We start from the raw sequence: 19789 nt of genomic DNA, 5'->3' as shown, positions 1-19789 counted from the left end.
ATTTGTAACATTAACTCAAAACACATGTCATTCTCACCATTCCGTCCATTCATTTAGGTTACCTTTGACATACTCTCTTTAGACAGTCGCAGTACTATTCCCCCAATATAAACCAACCTGGACTAGCTAATAATCATTCAGTAAAGGAAGGGGAAGAATAGACTTGTCTTGTCATTGTTTAAAATTCAATCTTGTAAACATTAAAGGCAGGATTCTACACAGTGCACTGTTAAAGTTATTTTGGGATGAAAGTGCAGATGTACTTTCAGGATATATTTTTATACATTCCTTTTAGGTCAACCATCTGTTCTAAATCTAGTGAAACAGATGGCATTCCCCACATTCAGTTACACACACATTGTAACTGAATGTGTGACTTCTGACTGATGATGAATTGACATCTAAACAGCCACAGGAAACCTTGCTGACTGGCTGACAACCCAATTTCCCAGAATTCCCGATGGATTGATTGACAACAGGAAGTGAGACGTGAGTGTGTGCCCAAAGTCACCCTCTGGGAAAGGGAGAGTGCTTTTTTCCATAAACAGTCCTTTGCCCTATTGTCTTATCTAACTTTATATTTCCACATAATTACCTGGCTGTACTGACTTATTAAACATTTTATGTGTAACTGTTTTTCCTTGTAGAACATTAGGGGCATGGGTCTTTGATGCTGTTTTGTCATGACATCCAAAACTAGTGTTAAATAACATATCTCATACATACCCCAGAATGGGTCTGAAATCTCTCATGAGCATTGAGTTTTGGATAACCTGTCCATTTAAAATCAGTGTGTATTGAAAATAATTGTATCCTTGGTTTCCATCCAGCATGTATGAAGCATAGAGGTTTTGACATGAAGGATATGAAATGTACAGAGAGCTAGAGCAGAAGGTGAAAATGTAACAGTTATTATTAAAAACCATTATCTATTTCCAGCATTGAGTTTCACAGTTGTTGCTATATTTAAACAGCCCACTCTATCAAGCAGAATGTTTTTTTCTTTCAGTATTTTATGAAGCTGTTGATCAGGAGAAGGAAAAGGCTTTGGAGAGACACGCCCTTTGGCATTAAACAATCAGAACAAACTGTGGCCTCTCAAGGGGAATCCAAATTTCCATTAGTGAAATAGATGTTGACAAGATCCTATGAAGAGTTAGTATTCCACTTTCTTCACCTTTTAGGAACAAACCTATTCTTTAACTTATGTGTTCAGTCAGTACTGGGGTTGAAAAAATATATATTTGTTATATCTCAAATGTATATTACATGTAATTATTTTTTTTGTGTGCAAATAACCCACCTTCTCTTTATGATTATAAACCTAATCCAGGGATCATTTTACCTTTTCTCTTGAAAATCTATATCCCAAGGAAGGAGCATGATATGAAGTTCTTTATGCATTCTCAAACGTCATCCTGATATTGGAGTTACACAGTTGAAGTAAGGCAAGTTAACTGGATCTCAACTTGACAAGGACTTCTACTGAAGGAAATGTGGTGTAGTTGCTTTTCTTTTAGAATTTATGGTTAGTTTAAAAATAATCTGTTTTGTGGCTGTGATTTAAGTTTAGAACATGTAAGTCTGCATTCTGACAATTCAATGAATGAGGATACAATGATTGTTATAGCAAGCATTTTAATCTGTCTATAGCCATTGAAATTAATTGGTATGTCAAGAAAATATCCCTAATTTTCTCCATTCTTGTGGAAGTTAGCTGAATTACAGCAAAAGCAGTTAACATTCAAAACAACTAATAGCGCACTTAATATACTCATTTCCACATTTAGTTAACAAGCTTACAAAAGCTGTAAAACGTTTTTTTGTTTACTATTCAGCACCAGTTTTCTAACCTGAATGGAAATTGAAAGAATTGTGTAGTATTTTAGCAACCAGGAAATGACCAAGGGATTTCACTTGCCCTGTCTGCCATTGTTCGTTTGAGGCTGATAGAAGAGAGGGAGGATGCAGCTTTTCCATTTGAAGACAGAATCATGCATTTTTGTATGTACCAAAATAATTGATGGTGAATATGGGAAATGAAACCCTATCAATCCACTATTACTGAAGATATACACTACCGTTCAAAAGTTTGGGGTCACTTAGAAATGTCCTTGTTTTCCATGAAAGCATGAAATGAGTTTGAATAGGAAATATAGTCATTGACAAGGTTAGAAATAATGATTGAGCTGCTGAGCTGCTTCTCCCAAAGCAGCTAAATAGGGTTGAGATCCGGTGACTGTGCTGGCCACTCCATTACAGACAGAATACCAGCTGACTGCTTCTTCCATAAATAGTTCTTGCATAGTTCAAAGCTGTGCTTTGGGTCATTGTCCTGCTGTAGGAGGAAATTGGCTCCAATCAATTGCTGTCAAAAGGGTATGGCATGGCGTTGCAAAATGGAGTGATAGCCTTCCTTGTTCAAGATTCCTTTTACCCTATACAAATCTCCCACTTTACCAACACCAAAGCACCCCCAGACTATTACATTGCCTGCACCTTGCTTGACAGATGGTGTCAAACACACCTCCAGCATCATTTTATTGGGTCTGCGTCTTCTTTGAGATCTGAACCCCTCAACCTAGATGAAATTACTAGATTTGTCAGTCCATAACAGTTCTTTCCAATCTTCCTTTGTTGAGTGTCTGTGTTCTTTTGCTCATTGCAATCTTTTCTTTTTTTTTGCCAGTCTGAGATAAGGCTTTTCCTTTGCAACCCTGCCTATAAGACCAGTATCCTGGAGTTGTCTCTTCACTGTTGACATTGAGACTGGTGTTTTGCAGGTACTATTTAACAATGTCAACACTGTATTTCTGATCAATTTGATGTTATTTTAATGGCCTGAAAATTGGCCTTTCTTTCAAAAACAAGAACATTTCTAAGTGACCCCAAACCTTGGAATGGTAGTGTATTATGGACATTGCTCAGTTTGTTCCGGCACCAATTTACCATGGATCTGGTTTCTGTTGCATATTATTAGCCTTTTTCCACTTTTTCGCTTTGCACTGTAAACATTCTATTAAAATCGACCAGAGTTCATAAAGTTGCCTATTCCTGCACCCCGTTTTGTAGCTTCAGCACCGCCTGACAAGACTGTGAAAGATTTTTCAATTTGCGGTTGTGCTTCATTCGTGACTATTGGCTGGCTTCACTGAGTCAAGACATGCCCCTCAGCCACTCCATTATGGACATTTTCTATTATTACAATTAAAATAACCTAGATGATCTCCTTTAATGATGTTATGGTTTTAGTGTGAAAAGTTGTATCAAGCATATTCTTCAAGCACAAATGAGTATAAACAAACTCTAAATTTGTGCTTTGTTTTAGCAAGCACATCTAATTAAAGTGTCCTTGACATCACTGTGCTATGGTACAACACCACCACCATGTGGGTATGAGACAAAATAGCATGAGATATAATGTCATGGGCATCGTCATCTTTATCTAATATATTTAAATAAAAATGTAGACAACAGTTGCCAAATGTTTTTTTTAGACCTGACCATGAAAAACGTCGTCAATTTTAGAATAATCAAGTCTAACTTAATCTTTCTTGATGACAGAGTTTGACATGATTCCAAGGATCAACAAATTAAGTTGAAATCCAACCCACTTGAATACATAAAAATGGCGGATACTTTCAATTGAGAAGACCATGTTAAAACAGGCTTTTGGCCACTAGAGGCCTCTAACCTTCTCTATGATTCGGTCTCACGTAGTTGCCGTCGTCCTCACGTGGTGTTTTCAGGAGTGGGCTGTGGGTGTGTCTTATAGCGTGCGGTTTCATTCATAACTACGATCGGCATTTAAAGCCCAAATTAAACTACGCGGAGAAGGCTGGTGCTATTGCCTAGCGATGGACAGCGTTTCCAAATGCACCGCATGAAGTACCCTAGAATAAGGTAAATGCGTCTCCTAGTGACCTTATGCATTATCTATTCCAGACTGAAGTCCATCCATCTGTTGCCTTTGGTTTATGATCCAATTATCTCTCATAGAAGATGGAACAGAAAGAAAAAGATTGTATTCTGAAAGCCTACAGTTTATATTTAGAAATGCTCGCACTGTTTATATCGATGAAGGCTAGAAAGACTTAGGAAAGGAACTGATGTGATGGATTCATATGTACTGTAGATAACATTTCCCTCACATTGTTAATGTGGAAATACACCATTGCAATAAAAACGTATACAGCGATGAGTAAAGAGCTCATATCTCACTTGGAAGTTTGTGCAGTGAATGTAGTGTAGTTTACAATTTCAGATTATGGTCAAATATTCGATATGATTTTTGGTATAATTTACACCGCTTGGTTCTCGTTGAGGAAAAATAAGATGGTGCACAACTGTGCAACAATTTTCTTGATCAGCGGTTTCTCGGAGGAATTTGTGCTGATGAGCTGTAACAAAACTGGCTAGTCGCTGTCTCAGCACCAACCTGAGAGCGCGCACTTCAGTTTTCTCCAATACGAGAGGGAACTGTTGTATTGGTGAATCGCTTCAATGAATGACGGCTTATGAGACATGCTTTATATGTGACGTTATTTCTTATGTTACATAAGTAGAATGGAATGTGCTAGAATGTCCATCTGCCTTGTTGCCTTTCCCATATTCCTGATGTCCAGTAAGGATCATGGTGAATATTACTCCACTCTTCTCATTACATAAAACGAAGCCTTTATTTAGTCCAAGGATCGCATCGTGTCACATTCACCCTCATTTAAGTACTCGTTTCTAGTGTAGCAGGTTGTTTCTGAAGTACATGTGGAATATTCCTAATTATTTCAGGGAATCTATAGAGTTTTAAAATAGTCCAGTATGACTGCCCCGTAGGGGGAGAAGGAAGTAGAAAGAAGCACTTTACACTTTTGATCTAAGGTCAATATAGAGATGCCTTTCACTTTTCAATAAATAACATGGCGTCAACATTTATATTTCATAATCCATTCCAGTTTTGAATAAGTGGATCTCATGTTAAAATCTCTCTTTGTATTTTTCAGTATGATTAACACTGCTTTCTCCAAAATGTATCGATGGAGGATACATTTTGGTTAGCAGAGACTGCCCCCTCAGGTCCCACACATACTTACACATAGGTTTTACCTAAAAAAGATTTTCACTTAACTTAACCTTAACCGCGTTTATGAAATAGAATTAGGAAGTAAAACGTTTAATACGTCTTTTTGGTCTGACCTCTGACCTCTGTCTGCAATTTTAAGGATTCTCTATTTTTCTGACCTGGACCATGAGCAATGACTCGCCTGTACTGACAAGCCTGACCGAGAACTCCACCGTAAGTACCGCAGCTCTCTGACTCCTCTCCTCTCTCCATCCTGGTTCTGCTCCTATAATGCTCTCCCAGGCTCTCCTGACCCTCTTAGTATGAAAGAAACTGGCATTGGGTTTCATTCAATGGGCTCCTGTGGCCTTATATCAAGTGTGCCTGCGTGGCCTCGTACATCTGTGCATAAATCATGTGTGCTAGCATTTCTACGCAAAGTGTGGGATTTTATAAATATTAAGGTTGGCTTCCGTTTGTCTGAGAATCTTAGTAAAATGCACGCAAAGCTGGCGATATATGCACGATGCCAAGTGGTGGAATAAAGAACTACTTCTCAAACATAGACTGCTTAACGTGAAATATACTTTTTCAATGTATAAATAAAAAATGTCAGAACAATTATTATTATGTTTCGATTTCCTGGTTTTTCAGTTGTGTATTCATGCACCGTTCCCAAATAGGCAACGGCATTTCATGTAATTTGATCACGTCAGTAAACTTGTAAAAATAATTTAGCCATACAGTCACCAGTATAGATATGTATCAGACCATTGTTGAATTATAATAGCAGACCGAGATAATGGGAAATCTAATGGGAAGCTGATCGTCCGATGAAGATTAATGTCATACGCTCCGGATAGCGCGTTTTAGAAGGAACCTTTTTTAGACCTTTTTGCATGAAGTTCAGCTACATTTCGAGTCAAATGCAAATAAACAAGGTCGTGCTTGGGCACTGACACTGATTAGTGGGATTTATCAGTAAAACTTTCGTAGGATCATTTGATAAATCAAAGTATTTTATTTATCAAAGGCACCGAATAATATATGGCATCATTCTGAACAATGACATTATTGTGACATGGTACACATCTACGCAGGACGCATTAAGAAATATATAAAGCAAAAATATAGCTTTTATAGTCTTGAGGGCTTCCCCTTTGTAAACTAGCGGCAATTCCGAAGAGTGTAGAATTGGGTATATGGAAAATATAGATTGAAATGTAAAATATTATAAATACAAGTGTAATATGCGTATGAATGGTACTTTTAAATATGCTAATATACATAGAAAGTCATCAGAGCATTTGAAATCAAACTGTCAGTATGCGTACTAACATTTTGAAATTCGTTTGACTCGAAATTTAACATAATTTCTACGCAATGTTGTTGAATGAAACTCTCGGGGTGTATGTTTAAGCCTGGATCCATGGTGGAGTGGGACTCTTCCATTGGGTTGCTGCTGGATAATAATATGATCTGCCGGTTATCAGCTGGCCAGGGATTTAGCTGCTCCTGCTGATTGATAGTGTCCTTTTTACAGCTGGGATGAGTTTGTAAAAACATCAGATTGCCTTACAATACTGTCACTCTGGCAGTGGAGGAGGTCTGTGTCTGCTTGGGTATTGTGTTTCCTGTAATGATAGCTGAGAGCCAGCAGGGAATGATGCAGCCTGTATGGCTCTGCCTGAAGGACTTTTAACTATAACTGCATGGTCACTCCATTCATACCTTACTTAGTAGACACTTCTACACACTCTCCCCGGGCTCAAGGGTTCCTTTTTTTTGAGTCGTGCACATAATCATGAATAAATACAAAATCATATGTTACTTTTTATTATTATTTAGCACTTGACATGACAGGTTTCATTGTGAGAGTGGCATTCAATTCAAAACCAGGGCTTCTCTATCCCGGTTTTGATTCCTTGTAGGCTAACCACTTGCTGCCTTGTGTGTGATTGGAGGTGACAGTGTGACAGAGAATTTGATTGATGGGGGGTGTTCAGGAACTAACATCATCCCAGAAGCTCAACCTGCATGTTCCATAATCATCAAAGGTAAATTCAGAGTTACAGACTAGAGGGGGAATTAGTATGTGATCATTCCCCTCTAAGTACTTTTCTGTCAGTCTGCCACTCTGTCTTTGGGTCTCCCTCTCTCTTTGTTGGAGTGTACTAGGCATCAACACCTTTAACTGTAATGAGTGGAATTTCTAGGTTGACCTTGTTGTTTCAGCAGTGAAGGTTATCCAGCACTTTTGGTCTAGAGTGCTTCCCCTTTGTTTTATGTTCGGTTTATTACCTATTGACAATCTTAGAATAACCCATGTCATATTTGTTATTACAATGGATCCTTTATGTCCTCTTGTCTTAATCATAGCATAATTAGTTAACTGTGTGTACTGATTGTATATGTACATACAATCAGTAATATGTATAGAATATATATATAGAATTCCTTCATTCATGGCTTTCCATGGTCCTCAATTATCAGAATCTGTTGATAATATAACAACAGAAAAGAAAATCTGGTGCTCACTGTTTATTTTTAACTCCCTCCTCCTGGTGACGTCACCCTGTCGCCCTCTTATTTCTCCTCTCCTATCTCCTCTGCTCCCCATCACCTGTCCTTTATTCCACCTATTTCCATGTTTAGCCTGCATATGCTACATTTCCCAATCAGTCAGATGAGCAGGAACATTTAATTAAGGTTCTCATTGGCGTTTTGATTAAGAACCCCAAGGATCACTTAGGGAAGAACATATTTGGGAAGAGCATATTAATCGCCCAGAGAGGAGCAGTTGGATGACGTGCGCGCGCACGCATGTGTGGTTCAGAACATCACTCTGTATTCACGAGACTGCGTTTCACACTGCTGAGCTGTCACAGCAATGGGACACGGTGAGTTCTTCTTCACGAGGGAAAATCAAATATGGCCTCCCAGCAGCACTACTGAGATACGTGTTGGCTTGGCACGGTAGCCCCACAGTGGGGGAAAAAAGACTCCATCAATCACAGATCTCTTCCGTCAACTTCTACCCCCATTGTGTCAAAGGGGCAGTGGCTTGGGTCAGAAATGGTACTGGCCCTCTGACCCAGTGGTTAATTTGAGTCGGATCCTGCCGGAACAAGATCCAGCACCTATCAGATTTTCACCATAGTAGATTTTCACCTACTTTTCACAGATCCGGTCTGCTGCGCATGACTAGTCTTTTTCCATCACTGTGTTCGCTTTGCCCTGCAAACATTCCACTAAAAGCAATCAGAGTTCATAAAGTTGACTATTCCTGCAGCTTCTTGTAGCCTCGGAACTGCCTGACAAGATTGGTAGAGTTTGTAGCTTTTTGTTTTTTCTGCCTATTCGCATCGGTTTGCCAACCGTATCCACGTCTCTCGCGCGCCCCAATTTATTCCAGGACCAGCCGATTTGCAAACGAAGCACTGCCCTGACCCTTGTGGTCTCTCCCTGCACCCAGGAGCTGCCGCTGTCGGCGGGACGGGTGGACAACTATGTGCTCCTACTGGTCCTGCTGTGTGTGTTTGCTGGAGGCACACTGATCCTGCTCTCCGTACTGCTGCTGTTCTGTCACCGCTGCTGTGTGGTCGGCCGTCGCTACTCCAGGTAACATACCCACTCCGAAACCCTTTCACACACACGCACGCACGCGCGTTTAATGGACCGAACCACAGAATCCTTAATGCTTTTGTCCTGTCTTCGCTCTCCTGTGTCTGTCTGCAGGGCCAGTGATGATCCAGAGAAGACTAATACCACCTGTGTGGAAGACTCACAGCCCACGCAAGGTGAACCGGGACGGGTCCATTCGACTTCACTCGTGACACAAAATAAGTGGAAACCTAGCAAACCTCCCGTCTCTCCCCTCTCCAGACATCACCGTTCGGCTGAATGAATCCGATGCTCTCTCTGCGTCTGGCTGCCACGATGAAGAGTCAGACAGGTTCACGTCCAACTATTCTACTGGCCGCCGTGTTTCCTTCAATGAGTCAGCACTATACGAGAAGGAGAGTAAGACTCCGGACAAAGGACGCAGGTACATCAGAAAAATATTCACAAAATGCCTGCTTTGGTTCACTTGGGTTGATGGGACCACCCAAGTGGGGAGGATTGGGGGAAGTTGAGACATGAGCTACCCATTGTTTCTTGGAAGCCTCACACAAAATATTTTCCCAGCATCTTATCATTTATCCATTAAATTGAATAGATACCTTTAACCAGTCTATCTTTCGAGATCCCTTTATTGCGGTGCAAGGAATAACAGTGCCCCATTGTGTTCCAGCAGATGGGAGTTTAATTTTCTTTTATTAATTCTAAAGATTAATTAAAAACCGGAGCAGTTTTACCTCTAAACGGCCCTCAGCCAGCCAAATTACCATTTTAGATTCTTCCCTCTGATACTGGGTCATAAATCATTAGCTGTAATATCACCAGCTGAACAAATAGGGATGCCTAGGCCTTGTTATGGATGATGTCTATAAATACTGATTGATATAAGATATCTGCACCCTTTTTGCAGCACGTGTTAAATTATCCTGCCCAATTTTGAAGGGTACTCTATGCTAAAGGTTTAATCCAGTAGATTTAATCAGTGGTTCCCAACCCTTTTCAGTTACTGCACCACCAACTGGATTTCGCTTTGCTTGGAGTACCCCCTCATGTTAATTTGACTAGTAAGCCTATGGTGTCATGAATTTCCTCAAGTACCCCCTATGGAATGGCCAGGTACCCCCAGGGGTCCTAGTACCTTGGTTGGGAACCACAGTTCCAGGGGATTGTCTTTCTCTTGCAGGGTAGTCACAATGTAATGGCAAGTTTACAGTCTTTCTGGGTCTGTTTAGTGACAGTGTATGCCCAGACTGAGGTGCACCAGTACCCTGAGCAAGCATTTGAGTTTGTTGGATCTACAGATTACGGCCCAGTTTAGGGCCCGTGAACTCGATAGGTCTTAATTAGCTCATCTCTGATATCTAGTCTGTGTAGAACAAAGGACCTATTAGTGTGACCATTTGCTGGTATCCACCTTTACAGTTTCTGTTGTGACTCTACAAGCTGTTTTATTTTTTCTTTGAGGTCTCTGGAGGTTCAGTCATTTTTCTTTTTTACCATGGCTTATTCTGGTGCTTAATTATGTTTCTGTAGGGTATTTCTCTGTTGAAGGACCATTTTCTTGTGATAATTGTAGAGCTTTATCTCCTGGATAAATGTTTTCACAACTGTTCACTGCAGGGTGATAAGATGCTGACTTGATGTGAGATTTTGCTCGTTACCATGAAGTACAAAAAATCTGCAGACACCAGAGTGGTTTGAGTCTTGGGGTTACCTCCATGCCAACAACCAATTTGGATGTCTTGCCAGAAGAAAGCCTTTATTCTCATCCAGACATCTGACAAGAGGTCCTGGTTCTGAGTTTCAGTGACGTTTAGCAAACATCAGGCTTTGCCATTTCTCTTAATTCCACTGTTAACTCCTGACTCACGAACATTTCCTTCCTCTGATCAGGTACACCCTCACAGAAGGGGACTTCCATCACCTGAAGAAGGCCCGTCTTACCCACCTCCACCTGGCACCGCCTTCCTCGGCCTTGAAGATCCTTACAATCATGGAGTGTGAGTCTATGGAGAGCAGCAGCCTAAACATCAATGATCCACCTGCTCCCAAACCCCCCCTCTACCAGGTAAAAAAGAACCCTGAGTCCTATACACTTTACCATCAGCATGATTATTTTTCCCATGGAAAAAAACATTAATTGGTGCGCACTTTAGAACTTCAGGTTTCAGGGAATGTTTGAAACATAGCTTCTCAACCATTTCTTTTCCCCGAGTGATTCCCTCTGAGTGATTCCCCCTAAATGGACTGTATGTGTCCACAGTCTTCTGAAATGCCCGCCTGGTTGAGACAGAGCTCTAGCGGGGCCCTCCCTGGAGACACCCACCACTCCGTTCTACTGGACCCCAGAGTCAGTCCGCCTGGACACCGCCCCCTGACACCCCGCTCCAGACCTGTGAGTGTTGTACTTAACACATTTAAAACATTGGCAAAACAGACCCTAATGTAGTTGTAACACACTTGGTGATTTTCAGAAACTGAAAAGTTTGTGTTTTATGTTTCCCTCGAGCCTTTCCCTAGAGCTGCTGCTGCCTGTCTATATCCCATCCGTCCATCTTTCCATCTTTCCATCCATGGCTATCTGTCTTTCTCCCTTTATCTGCTTTGACAGATGGGGGCCTTAAGTGACAAGGCGTGGGACAGGACAAACAGAGAAAGGGCGAGGTGTATGAGTGGGACGGAAGGTGCAAAGGGACTGTCTCTGTCCTCGGGCCACCAGGACTCTGTTTTGCAGTTACTCTGCAAAATGACACGGCATGCCAGCTTGGAGGGGGCGGGGCCTTACTTCAGGAGGTGGAAGTTTAACAGCAGCCAGCGGGCCGCCAGTCTAGATGCCAAAGGTAAGAGGTAATTTAGTGAAGCTAGATCCCAGGATTTCATTCAGTTAAACTTATTATAATGTCTAAACTGAGCTCAAAATAGAAATAAAAAAGAGAGAAGCTCCATGACTGTAACTGTTGCAGATTATGTTTAGGCCATAAAGGTTAGGTTTAGGAGTAACAGTTAGGTTCATTATAGACATAAAGGTTTGGTTATTAAGGTGAGGTTTGGGGTTAGGTTTAGAGTATGGGTTAGGGGTTAGATCCTCACTTTGTTATTAAAACCAACATGGGTCTCTCCCTAGGCTCGCCTAAGAGGCGCCCATTCCAGAGACAGAGAGCAGCCAGTGACAACACAGACCCAACCGAAGAGGACTCACCCAATCTTCACCTTTCTCCCCCTCTCTGCCGTCACAACACCCCAACCCTCCCCATCGCACACAGCCAGATCGGGGGCATCCAGCGTCTCTCTGCAGGGCTGCTTACTCAACCTACCTGCCCACCCTCCCCCTGCCTAAGCAGGTATCTTTGACAGACTCATTACATGTCAACTGGTTATGGGGGTAACCTATTGAATCTGAATGGTGTTGTGTATAATGGTGAAACCTACCTGATGAATGCCTGTCTGTCTGTCTGTCATTTTGCAGATTAGAAGTGGAGGCGGTGGTGGAGGCAGCCAGCCGCAGTGGAGAGGGAGAAGTGACTCACCCACCACCAGACCCCCCTGGGACCCAGGACAGAGAACAGAAGCCTGGGGAAGTGACAGGGACTGGCGTATGGAGAGAAGCTGGGACAGAGACAAGAGCGGAAGCAGCAGAGGAGGTCGAGGTATGGGTTGGGTCAGAAGAAGAGTCAGGCGAAGAGGGAGGGGCTGAACGAGGAGTGAGTATGGCAGAAGAGAGGATGGTTGGTTTGAGTACAGACACAGCCCAAGAGAGAGAGACAAGGACGGTGAATGGGTGTGGGGCCACTTCACAACCAGATGCGGGGATGGGAGTTAGAGCCAAGACAGGTTTAGGGGCTGTTCTGGGAACAGAAAAAGAGGCAGAAGCCAGCCTGAAGTCAGAGACAGTGGAGGGAGGAACACCAGGCATTGAATCAGAAGTTGATGCAGAGCTAAGATCTTCAGAAGTGAGGATAAAGGCAGATTCCGGGACGGCTATTCACGGGTCTGGATCGGTGGTGTACATCGATCAGCAGGAGAGCTCTGAGACACAGCCCTCCCAGTACAGAGACATATGGAGCCTTCGAGCCTCTCTGGAGCAGTATGCCTCCTCAGACCAAAGCAGCACGGACAGAGAGTCCATACGGAGCGACGCTGACAGTGTGTGTTCAGTAGGAGGCGCGGCAGCCCGGTCCGGCTTTGCGGCATGCCTCTCCCAAGACCTTGGCGACGAACCTGAGGGAGAATGGGAGTTTGGGGAGATGGAAAGGGAGCGGGGAGGAGGAGAACAGAGGGAGGCGGATGGGGACGAGGAATATAGGGACACAGGAAAACAAATTGGCCACAGGGGTATTCAGGAGAGACAGAGTGGCCAGGGGGGAGGAGCGGGAGATGTGGAGGCAGGGGGTCGAAAGCTCCTGCAGATGGACAGTGGGTACACGTCCATTGAAGCTCCAATACGGGCCCCTGAGGAGCTCAGGCTGTTTGGGACCCCTGCAGGTCCCCGGGGGAAGACGGCATCTGAGAGGAGGCTCTTCTTCACCAGCTCTGGGAGGAAGGGCTCCGTGTGTGAGAGCTTTGAAGCCAAGGTGTTTCAGGAGGAGCTGGAGGATGATATGGGAGAGGACAGTGAGGTGAAGGAGAAACCTATGAAGAGATCAGCGAGGCCTTCTAATGGACGACAGCTTGCCATCGAAGAACCATCGCAATCTCCATCACAGCCGAAATCTCTACAGTCGCCCCAGCCCGTGCCATCACCTCGTCCTGTCCGCCTACGTCGCCGTGACTACAGCATCGACGAGAAAACGGATGCCTTGTTTAACGAGTTCCTGCGCCACGACCCCCGCTTCGACCAGCAGGAGTCGCCGTTGCGCTCCCGGCACCGCTCGCGCATCCACCTCCGCAAGCAGTGGCAACGGCACAAGCAGTACAGCGACCCGGGGTCTGGGGGGCGCTACTCGCCCTCAATGGAGAGGCAGAGTTTTAGACCGCTACGGAGAGGCGATAGTGCAGGATACCTTCTGGACACGCGGTGCCACAGTACTCTGTCACGTATTGCTAGCGCAGCTGACGAGGAGGCCAATGAGGGGGCTAGTGAGGGAATGACCAGTGAGGGTTCAGCTGGTGGCAGTAAGGGAACGGCCTGTGAGGGGGCGTTGAGTCAGAGCGCAGATGTTAAGGAGTCAACCAATAAGAGCACAGGGAATAATATTGTAGCCAATGAAGATGCGCCTAGTCAGCCATCTGATGCATTGAGGGCTAAGGCCAGTGGGATGGACCCAAGTGTGGACAATTACAACAACAACAGTAGCCAAGCTTTGAATTACTCTTCTAGCCCCATACCCGACCCTGGTGTGGTTCTCCCGGAACCACTTGAGGAGTCCATAGATCCCCCCGCTCTCCACACGGAGGAACCTGAATCCCTTGGCTTGAACCCTAATTTTCAGCCTCCATCTCCCAGCCTGTCTGATAAGCTGTCTGTGAGCCTGGAGGACAGACTCTACACTGGACTGTGGAGGACAGGGCAGGGCCAGGGAGGACCAGAGTGTGTGGTTGGTGCCATCCCCCTGTCCTCTTCCCCTGAGCCTTCCAGCCCCTTATAGCCTGTGCTGACCTTTCTCTCTTCCAATTACCATCATGTCATCCAGGGGCGGACGCTGACATTTCTAACACACCAGCCCTTATTTTTCCTTAAGGGCCCCCTCGTCGGCCAATGTCAGTCCTTCCAGAGAATTATCATTTTGCGGCGAAACGCAGAGCTGGAAATGCCAGATGGTCAGTCTGTAGCTGGTGCCATCTTAGTTCAGTTCATTCCTTTTAGGACGTTGTTCGATTTAATACTATGTAGGATTAAAAAATAATGTGTTTCTGGCTTTAAGCACTTCCTTGCAACTAATATGGCTTCTGGAATCACATTCCCTAACGGGAACTGATCTGGCTTCTGGAATCACATTCCCTAATGGGAACTGATCTGGTTTCTGGAATCACATTTCATAATGGGAACTGATCTGGCTTCTTGAATCACATTTCATAATGGGAACTGATCTGGCTTCTTGAATCACATTCCCTAATGGGAACTGATCTGGCTTCTTGAAACACATTCCCTAATGGGAACTGATCTGGCTTCTTAAAAACACATTCCCTAATGGGAACTGATCTGGCTTCATGAAACACATTCCCTAAAGGGAACTGATCTGGCTTCTTGAAACACATTCCCTAACGGGAACTGATCTGGCTTCTTGAAACACATTCCCTATCGGGAACTGATCTGGCTTCTTGAATCACATTCCCTATCGGGAACTGATCTGGCTTCTTGAATCACATTCCCTAATGGGAACTGATCTGGCTTCTTGAAACATATTCCCTAATGGGAACTGATCTGGCTTCTTGAAACACATTCCCTAACGGGAACTGATCTGGCTTCTTAAAAACACATTCCCTAATGGGAACTGATCTGGCTTCTCGAAACACATTCCCTAATGGGAACTGATCTGGCTTCTCGAAACACATTCCCTAATGGGAACTGATCTGGCTTTGTTTACAAGTTAGCTTCTTGTACAGGTTCCCTGATGGGTACTTGACCCACTACATTGGTACAGGGTATATCCCATGACTGAAACACCTCAGTTGGGTGTTGGCACTCATATCTCTTCCAGTGTTACAGTGAAACCAGGTGCTGTCATTATTTCTGATAGTGATGTGACTTTATATAACCATAGATTGATTCCTGCTAGAAGCTAGATATCCTTGCTTGGAGATTAGATATCCATAGCTTTATTCTTGTTGGCATTTGAATATGCGTTTTCTCTATATAGTAGCTTTTTATCTCATTCTCTATTTTCTGTCATAAAAGTGTAATTTACTGCATGATAAGTTTGTAGACAGAGGAAGTATATGATGTACAGTTTTATATAAGAACAAATGCACTTTGATGGGAAGGAAAATAATGACATTTGTCATAGTTCTGTTGTTCCTCATTCCAAAATGTGTCCTTCAAGTGTCCTTTGTCATGGTTATCAGGGGTGTGTTCATCTATGGGAGTGAATGGGTTCTAGGTCAACTGGCTAGTAGCACTGGATGACAGAATGTATTCAGATGTACATTATTGTTATTTATCTATTTATTCAAGTGCTCATTTCATGTTCTGTTATGTATTGCATCTTCATCTATTTCTATGTACAAAAATATATATGAAACAATCATGAATATTAGATGTAAATTCTGGACCGATTCTGACCAAAACTTTAGTGTACAAAGATCGTCTGTACATTGATTAAAGAGGTGGAATCCGGAAGCTTCCTTCAGTTTTGAGTCTCTCCCTAGAGGCCTGAGAGAACAGGAAAGTGTCCTAGCTGTCTACTGTGGGAGGGCACTTATCAGCCTGACTGACACATGATACTTCAACTGTCTGCCAGGGAATACTGTATACTTTGTGGCATGCAGAGGGATAGGGAGGGAAAGCAGGAAATCTAACTACCGCAGGATTGCTGCATTCAGGATCATTGACTGAATTAAGTGCTTGGAATTGATTATTGGTAAATGCCTCTGGTACATTGGTTTGACCCTGGATACAGTAATGAGTGACTCCATATGACGCCAATCCCCAGTGGAAGGGATTGGTTTTGCATGTTAACATGTTACAGCAACCATGTAGTTGATCATATATTTAAACCTGTTATACACTGAAACATTGTGTTAGCTACTTATTACATTTCACTTTATTCTGAAAAGCAAACTGTGAATCCATTGGCAAATGGGACTAGGTTTCAAGCTGCTGTTCACTGACTAAAAGGTCCTGGTGTATGTAACTGGTAGTTCATTGTGTGAATTTGAACAGTTCATCAATCTCAGCTGTTTTCTAATGCCTTGGTGAACCTATACAAGGAACCAACCAATGTACAGTCATTTGAGATTTTCATTTTGAAAATAAAGAGAATAAGTCTGTCACTTCCATGATTCTGTGGATTGAACGTTTTAGGGGGCACACTGAACAAGAGGATGGTGTTCCGCCTTTCACACAACACAGCTGTAAGAAATAATCATTAACACAATTACAGCATCAGTGGTGTTTGCTGCGACAGCTAAACAAAATGTTTTTTTTTTTAATCAAATGTACTGAACACAGACGAGGCTGCTCGCTGAGTTTTGCCTGGTCTGGGCTCTGCAAAGACTGCTCAGCACTGGGATGACGTGGGCAGAGTTTGGCTCTCATCTTATGCAACCCTTCATCTGCCTCGTCAGGCCAGCGGTGACAATTGATCACAGAGCAGGTGAATCAGAGCACAGTGAGGGGGAAGAAGAGGAGATGGTGGGGGGGGGGGGGGCAGCAGGTGAGTCAGAGGAGAGAGATAAGGGGAAAGAAGAGGGAGGGCAGTACAGCAGGTGAGTCAAACCAGGAAGTGAAGGGAGGGAGGGAGTTAAAGGGGAAGAGGAGTGAGTCATGGTGGGAGGAGTTTCCACAGATGTGATCAGCACAACAAAAAGACCATCAGTGTGGAAAAACAGCTACCAGCATATCTATGAACAGAGATGCACGGTGGACTGTTTTTATGAAGAATCTTCTGAGCCTCAACTAACTAGTTTGAAATAACCATCTATGACAACTTGGTGTTCACTAAGCGTACAACTGTAGTGTAAATAAAACCAGAACATTTACCTAAAACCTCTAAAACATATATAATAACCATGAAAGAAAATGGGAGCAAGACAAATCAGGTTTGGTTGGGACGTGTTTTATATAAATAATAATTAAAAAAATATTTATTGGAAAAAAAGGAACAAAACAGAAATGGAAAACAAAACGATAAACCCCCTCCCATCACATCACCAGTGGAAGTCAAGGTTTCAGTCCATGTGTCCTTGACAGAGTAGATTCCCTTTCTCAGCGTACAGAATACAGTTTATCATGGGTATCTATAGCATCATCCATTTAAATATATAGGTATTCTTTATCACCACATCCGTATGGGTCTTAATAACTGCAGGTAGGTTCTGTCAAGTAAAGGTTGTCTAAAAAAATAACTAAAACAAAGGGGGTCTCACACAGCCGGGCCACGCCCCCTCTGAGACGGCCCGAGAAGGGAAGATGGGGGAGCAAAAGAAAACTATTCCGCAGAGGGAACTGAAGCAGAAAGGACTACTTCACACCAAGACCTGCCAGGGTACAGTTTCTGAGCAGCCTCTCTTCCCCTCTCTCTCTCCACGGGCATGCACGTAGAGTTTGTAGCCTACAGTACTGTAATGGTTCAGGAGGAAACACGGGTCATAACGTCAGCAGGCTTCTCTCACCAAGGACTCCAAACACAGAAGGACGGGAAAAGATCAACCTGTGAGAGTGACACAGAAACACACGCAGAAAAAAAGGACGAGGTTTAGTTAGTTTTATTGTACGACTACAGGGCAAGAGATTCTTATTTGACACAGGCCTGAAGACCATTCAAGGGCACCATTTGGCTTATATGAGCAGCAATGGCTTTAGTTACACAGGCACACAAAGCAGAGACTCCTGTCTCTTGCAACCAACACATGAAGCAGCTAAATGACAGAAGACCCAACAAGGAGAATTAATGAATAGGTTATTTAGGAGCGAGAGAAACAATATCCTGCCTGCAGCCCACTATCTAGACCAACATGAGTCATCCCCATTACAAATTAATACAGACCATCTGCTGCACATCATACCAAGTAGCTGTGCCCTGTGTGGGAGAGGGTTTTAGAGCTGCTAGTGCAAAGGCTGTGCGTGTACAGTATTAGTGTGAAATGACAGGTGTGTACCTCTTTGTATACACCATGTAATGTAGTTGTGAAGTGTGAGTGCAAGCACTTGTACCCATACCCTTTGAGCCCCAGTCTCCAGGAGGCTGCCTGGGGAGAGGCGCTACGGTAGAGATGACTCACACAGAACACTGCTGAATCTCATTGGTTCCCCTCCACCCCACCCTCCATTCTAAACAAGACTACTGAATCTCATTGGTTCCCCTCCACCCCACCCTCCATTCTAAACAAGACTACTGAATCTCATTGGTTCCCCTCCACCCCACCCTCCATTCTAAACAAGACTACTGAATCTCATTGGTTCCCCTCCACCCCACCCTCCATTCTAAACAAGACTACTGAATCTCATTGGTTCCCCTCCACCCCACCCTCCATTCTAAACAAGACTACTGAATCTCATTGGTTCCCCTCCACCCCACCCTCCATTCTAAACAAGACTACTGAATCTCATTGGTTCCCCTCCATCTTCCTTCCTCTCATCATCACCTGAACTGCTTCACCCCATCACCATTCATACTCTTTTACCCCAACCCCCACCACCCACCCTCTTTATTTCAACCTATCCTCTCCATCTCACCCACCAGACTCCCTTTGTCAAATAACTGCATTCCTCACAAGCCCTAGTGGGAATAAAGGTTTTTTTGCTTCTCAAAAGATAACATTTACCCAGTCCACAGTAACACACAGAGGTGTTGGGACACACCACTGTCGACCAACACACCTCTTCTCACCAGCTGGATAGTTGAGGTGGGGGGTCATTGCTGTTTGCAGGTGGAGAGCTTGCGTATCTTGCTGGCTGTGGATACTCCTTTACGGGAGGGGTTGGAAGAGGAGGAAGACCTGCGCTCCGGCTTGGGCTTGCTCTCTGTCCCGTTGACACACACAGGCTTGGCCTGGGCCCGGCTCTCAGCCAACTCGGCCTCATCAAAGTCCTCAGGCACCTGCCCTGGAGAACAAAGTGAGGACAGATTAGTCAAGACTGAACAGTTCGTCGGAACACATTTCCAAAGGGACACGCAAATAGTTTGGAGACCAATCGATTTTGGAGACCATTCTGTGCTATGACAACCTTACTAAGCACAAACCCGATTACAAAAATCGATTTGTACTGTTGGGACACTGTACAAATTATGAGTAAAAAGGAATGGAATAATTTACAAATCTCATAAACTTATATTTAATTCACAATAGAATATAAATAACATATTGAATGTTGAAAGTGAGACATTTTGTAATGTCATTCCAAATATTGGCTCATTTTGGATTTCATGAGAGCTACACATTCCAAAAAAGTTGGGACTGTTAGCAATAAAGGCCGGAAAAGTTAAATGTACAGATAAGGAACTTATTATG

The 19789-nt window shown here is 43.5% G+C and overlaps 2 protein-coding genes across 4 annotated transcripts in view; one reads left to right on the top strand and one right to left on the bottom strand.

The window, feature by feature from the left end:
• The first annotated feature begins 3800 nt into the window (after positions 1-3800).
• On the top strand, positions 3801-16609 carry LOC105020690. 2 transcript variants are annotated; one of them, XM_010887915.3, is made up of 10 exons: positions 3801-3903; positions 5220-5293; positions 8535-8680; positions 8798-8859; positions 8945-9107; positions 10574-10748; positions 10944-11075; positions 11292-11520; positions 11805-12021; positions 12147-16609. In XM_010887915.3, the coding sequence occupies exons 2-10, from the start codon at positions 5246-5248 to the stop codon at positions 14263-14265; spliced, it is 3291 nt and encodes a 1096-aa protein (XP_010886217.1). In that variant the 5' UTR covers positions 3801-3903; positions 5220-5245; the 3' UTR covers positions 14266-16609. The 2 variants fall into 2 exon arrangements, with proteins under 2 accessions (XP_010886217.1, XP_010886208.1); XM_010887906.3 differs by having other exon boundaries at positions 8475-8680.
• Positions 16610-17373: 764 nt separating this feature from the next.
• stk11 (serine/threonine kinase 11) overlaps positions 17374-19789 on the bottom strand; it is a 30448-nt gene continuing 28032 nt past the window's right edge. The window contains exons 10-11 of one of the 2 annotated variants that reach the window (XM_010887886.4): positions 19158-19382; positions 17374-17988 (exon numbers count right to left, since the gene is read on the bottom strand). In XM_010887886.4, coding sequence (XP_010886188.1) covers positions 19192-19382 — 191 coding nt within the window. In that variant the 3' untranslated portion in view covers positions 17374-17988; positions 19158-19191. The remainder of the gene's footprint in view (positions 17989-19157; positions 19383-19789) is intronic. The other variant, XM_010887895.4, reaches the window with a different exon arrangement.

This window comes from Esox lucius, chromosome 3, assembly GCF_011004845.1.
Source record: "Esox lucius isolate fEsoLuc1 chromosome 3, fEsoLuc1.pri, whole genome shotgun sequence".
Classification (NCBI taxonomy): Eukaryota; Metazoa; Chordata; class Actinopteri; order Esociformes; family Esocidae; genus Esox; species Esox lucius.
This window is presented reverse-complemented; position numbering and strand designations above follow the sequence as displayed.

What these genes read in the sequence shown, in the direction of transcription:
- LOC105020690 (XM_010887906.3), top strand. Translation starts at nt 5,246, where the DNA reads ATGAGCAATGACTCGCCTGTACTGACAAGCCTGACCGAGAACTCCACC. An exon ending in ACTCCGGACAAAGGACGCAG is followed by an intron (nt 9,108 to 10,573) that starts GTACATCAGAAA and finishes TCCTCTGATCAG; the next exon opens with GTACACCCTCACAGAAGGGG. An exon ending in CCAAACCCCCCCTCTACCAG is followed by an intron (nt 10,749 to 10,943) that starts GTAAAAAAGAAC and finishes ATGTGTCCACAG; the next exon opens with TCTTCTGAAATGCCCGCCTG.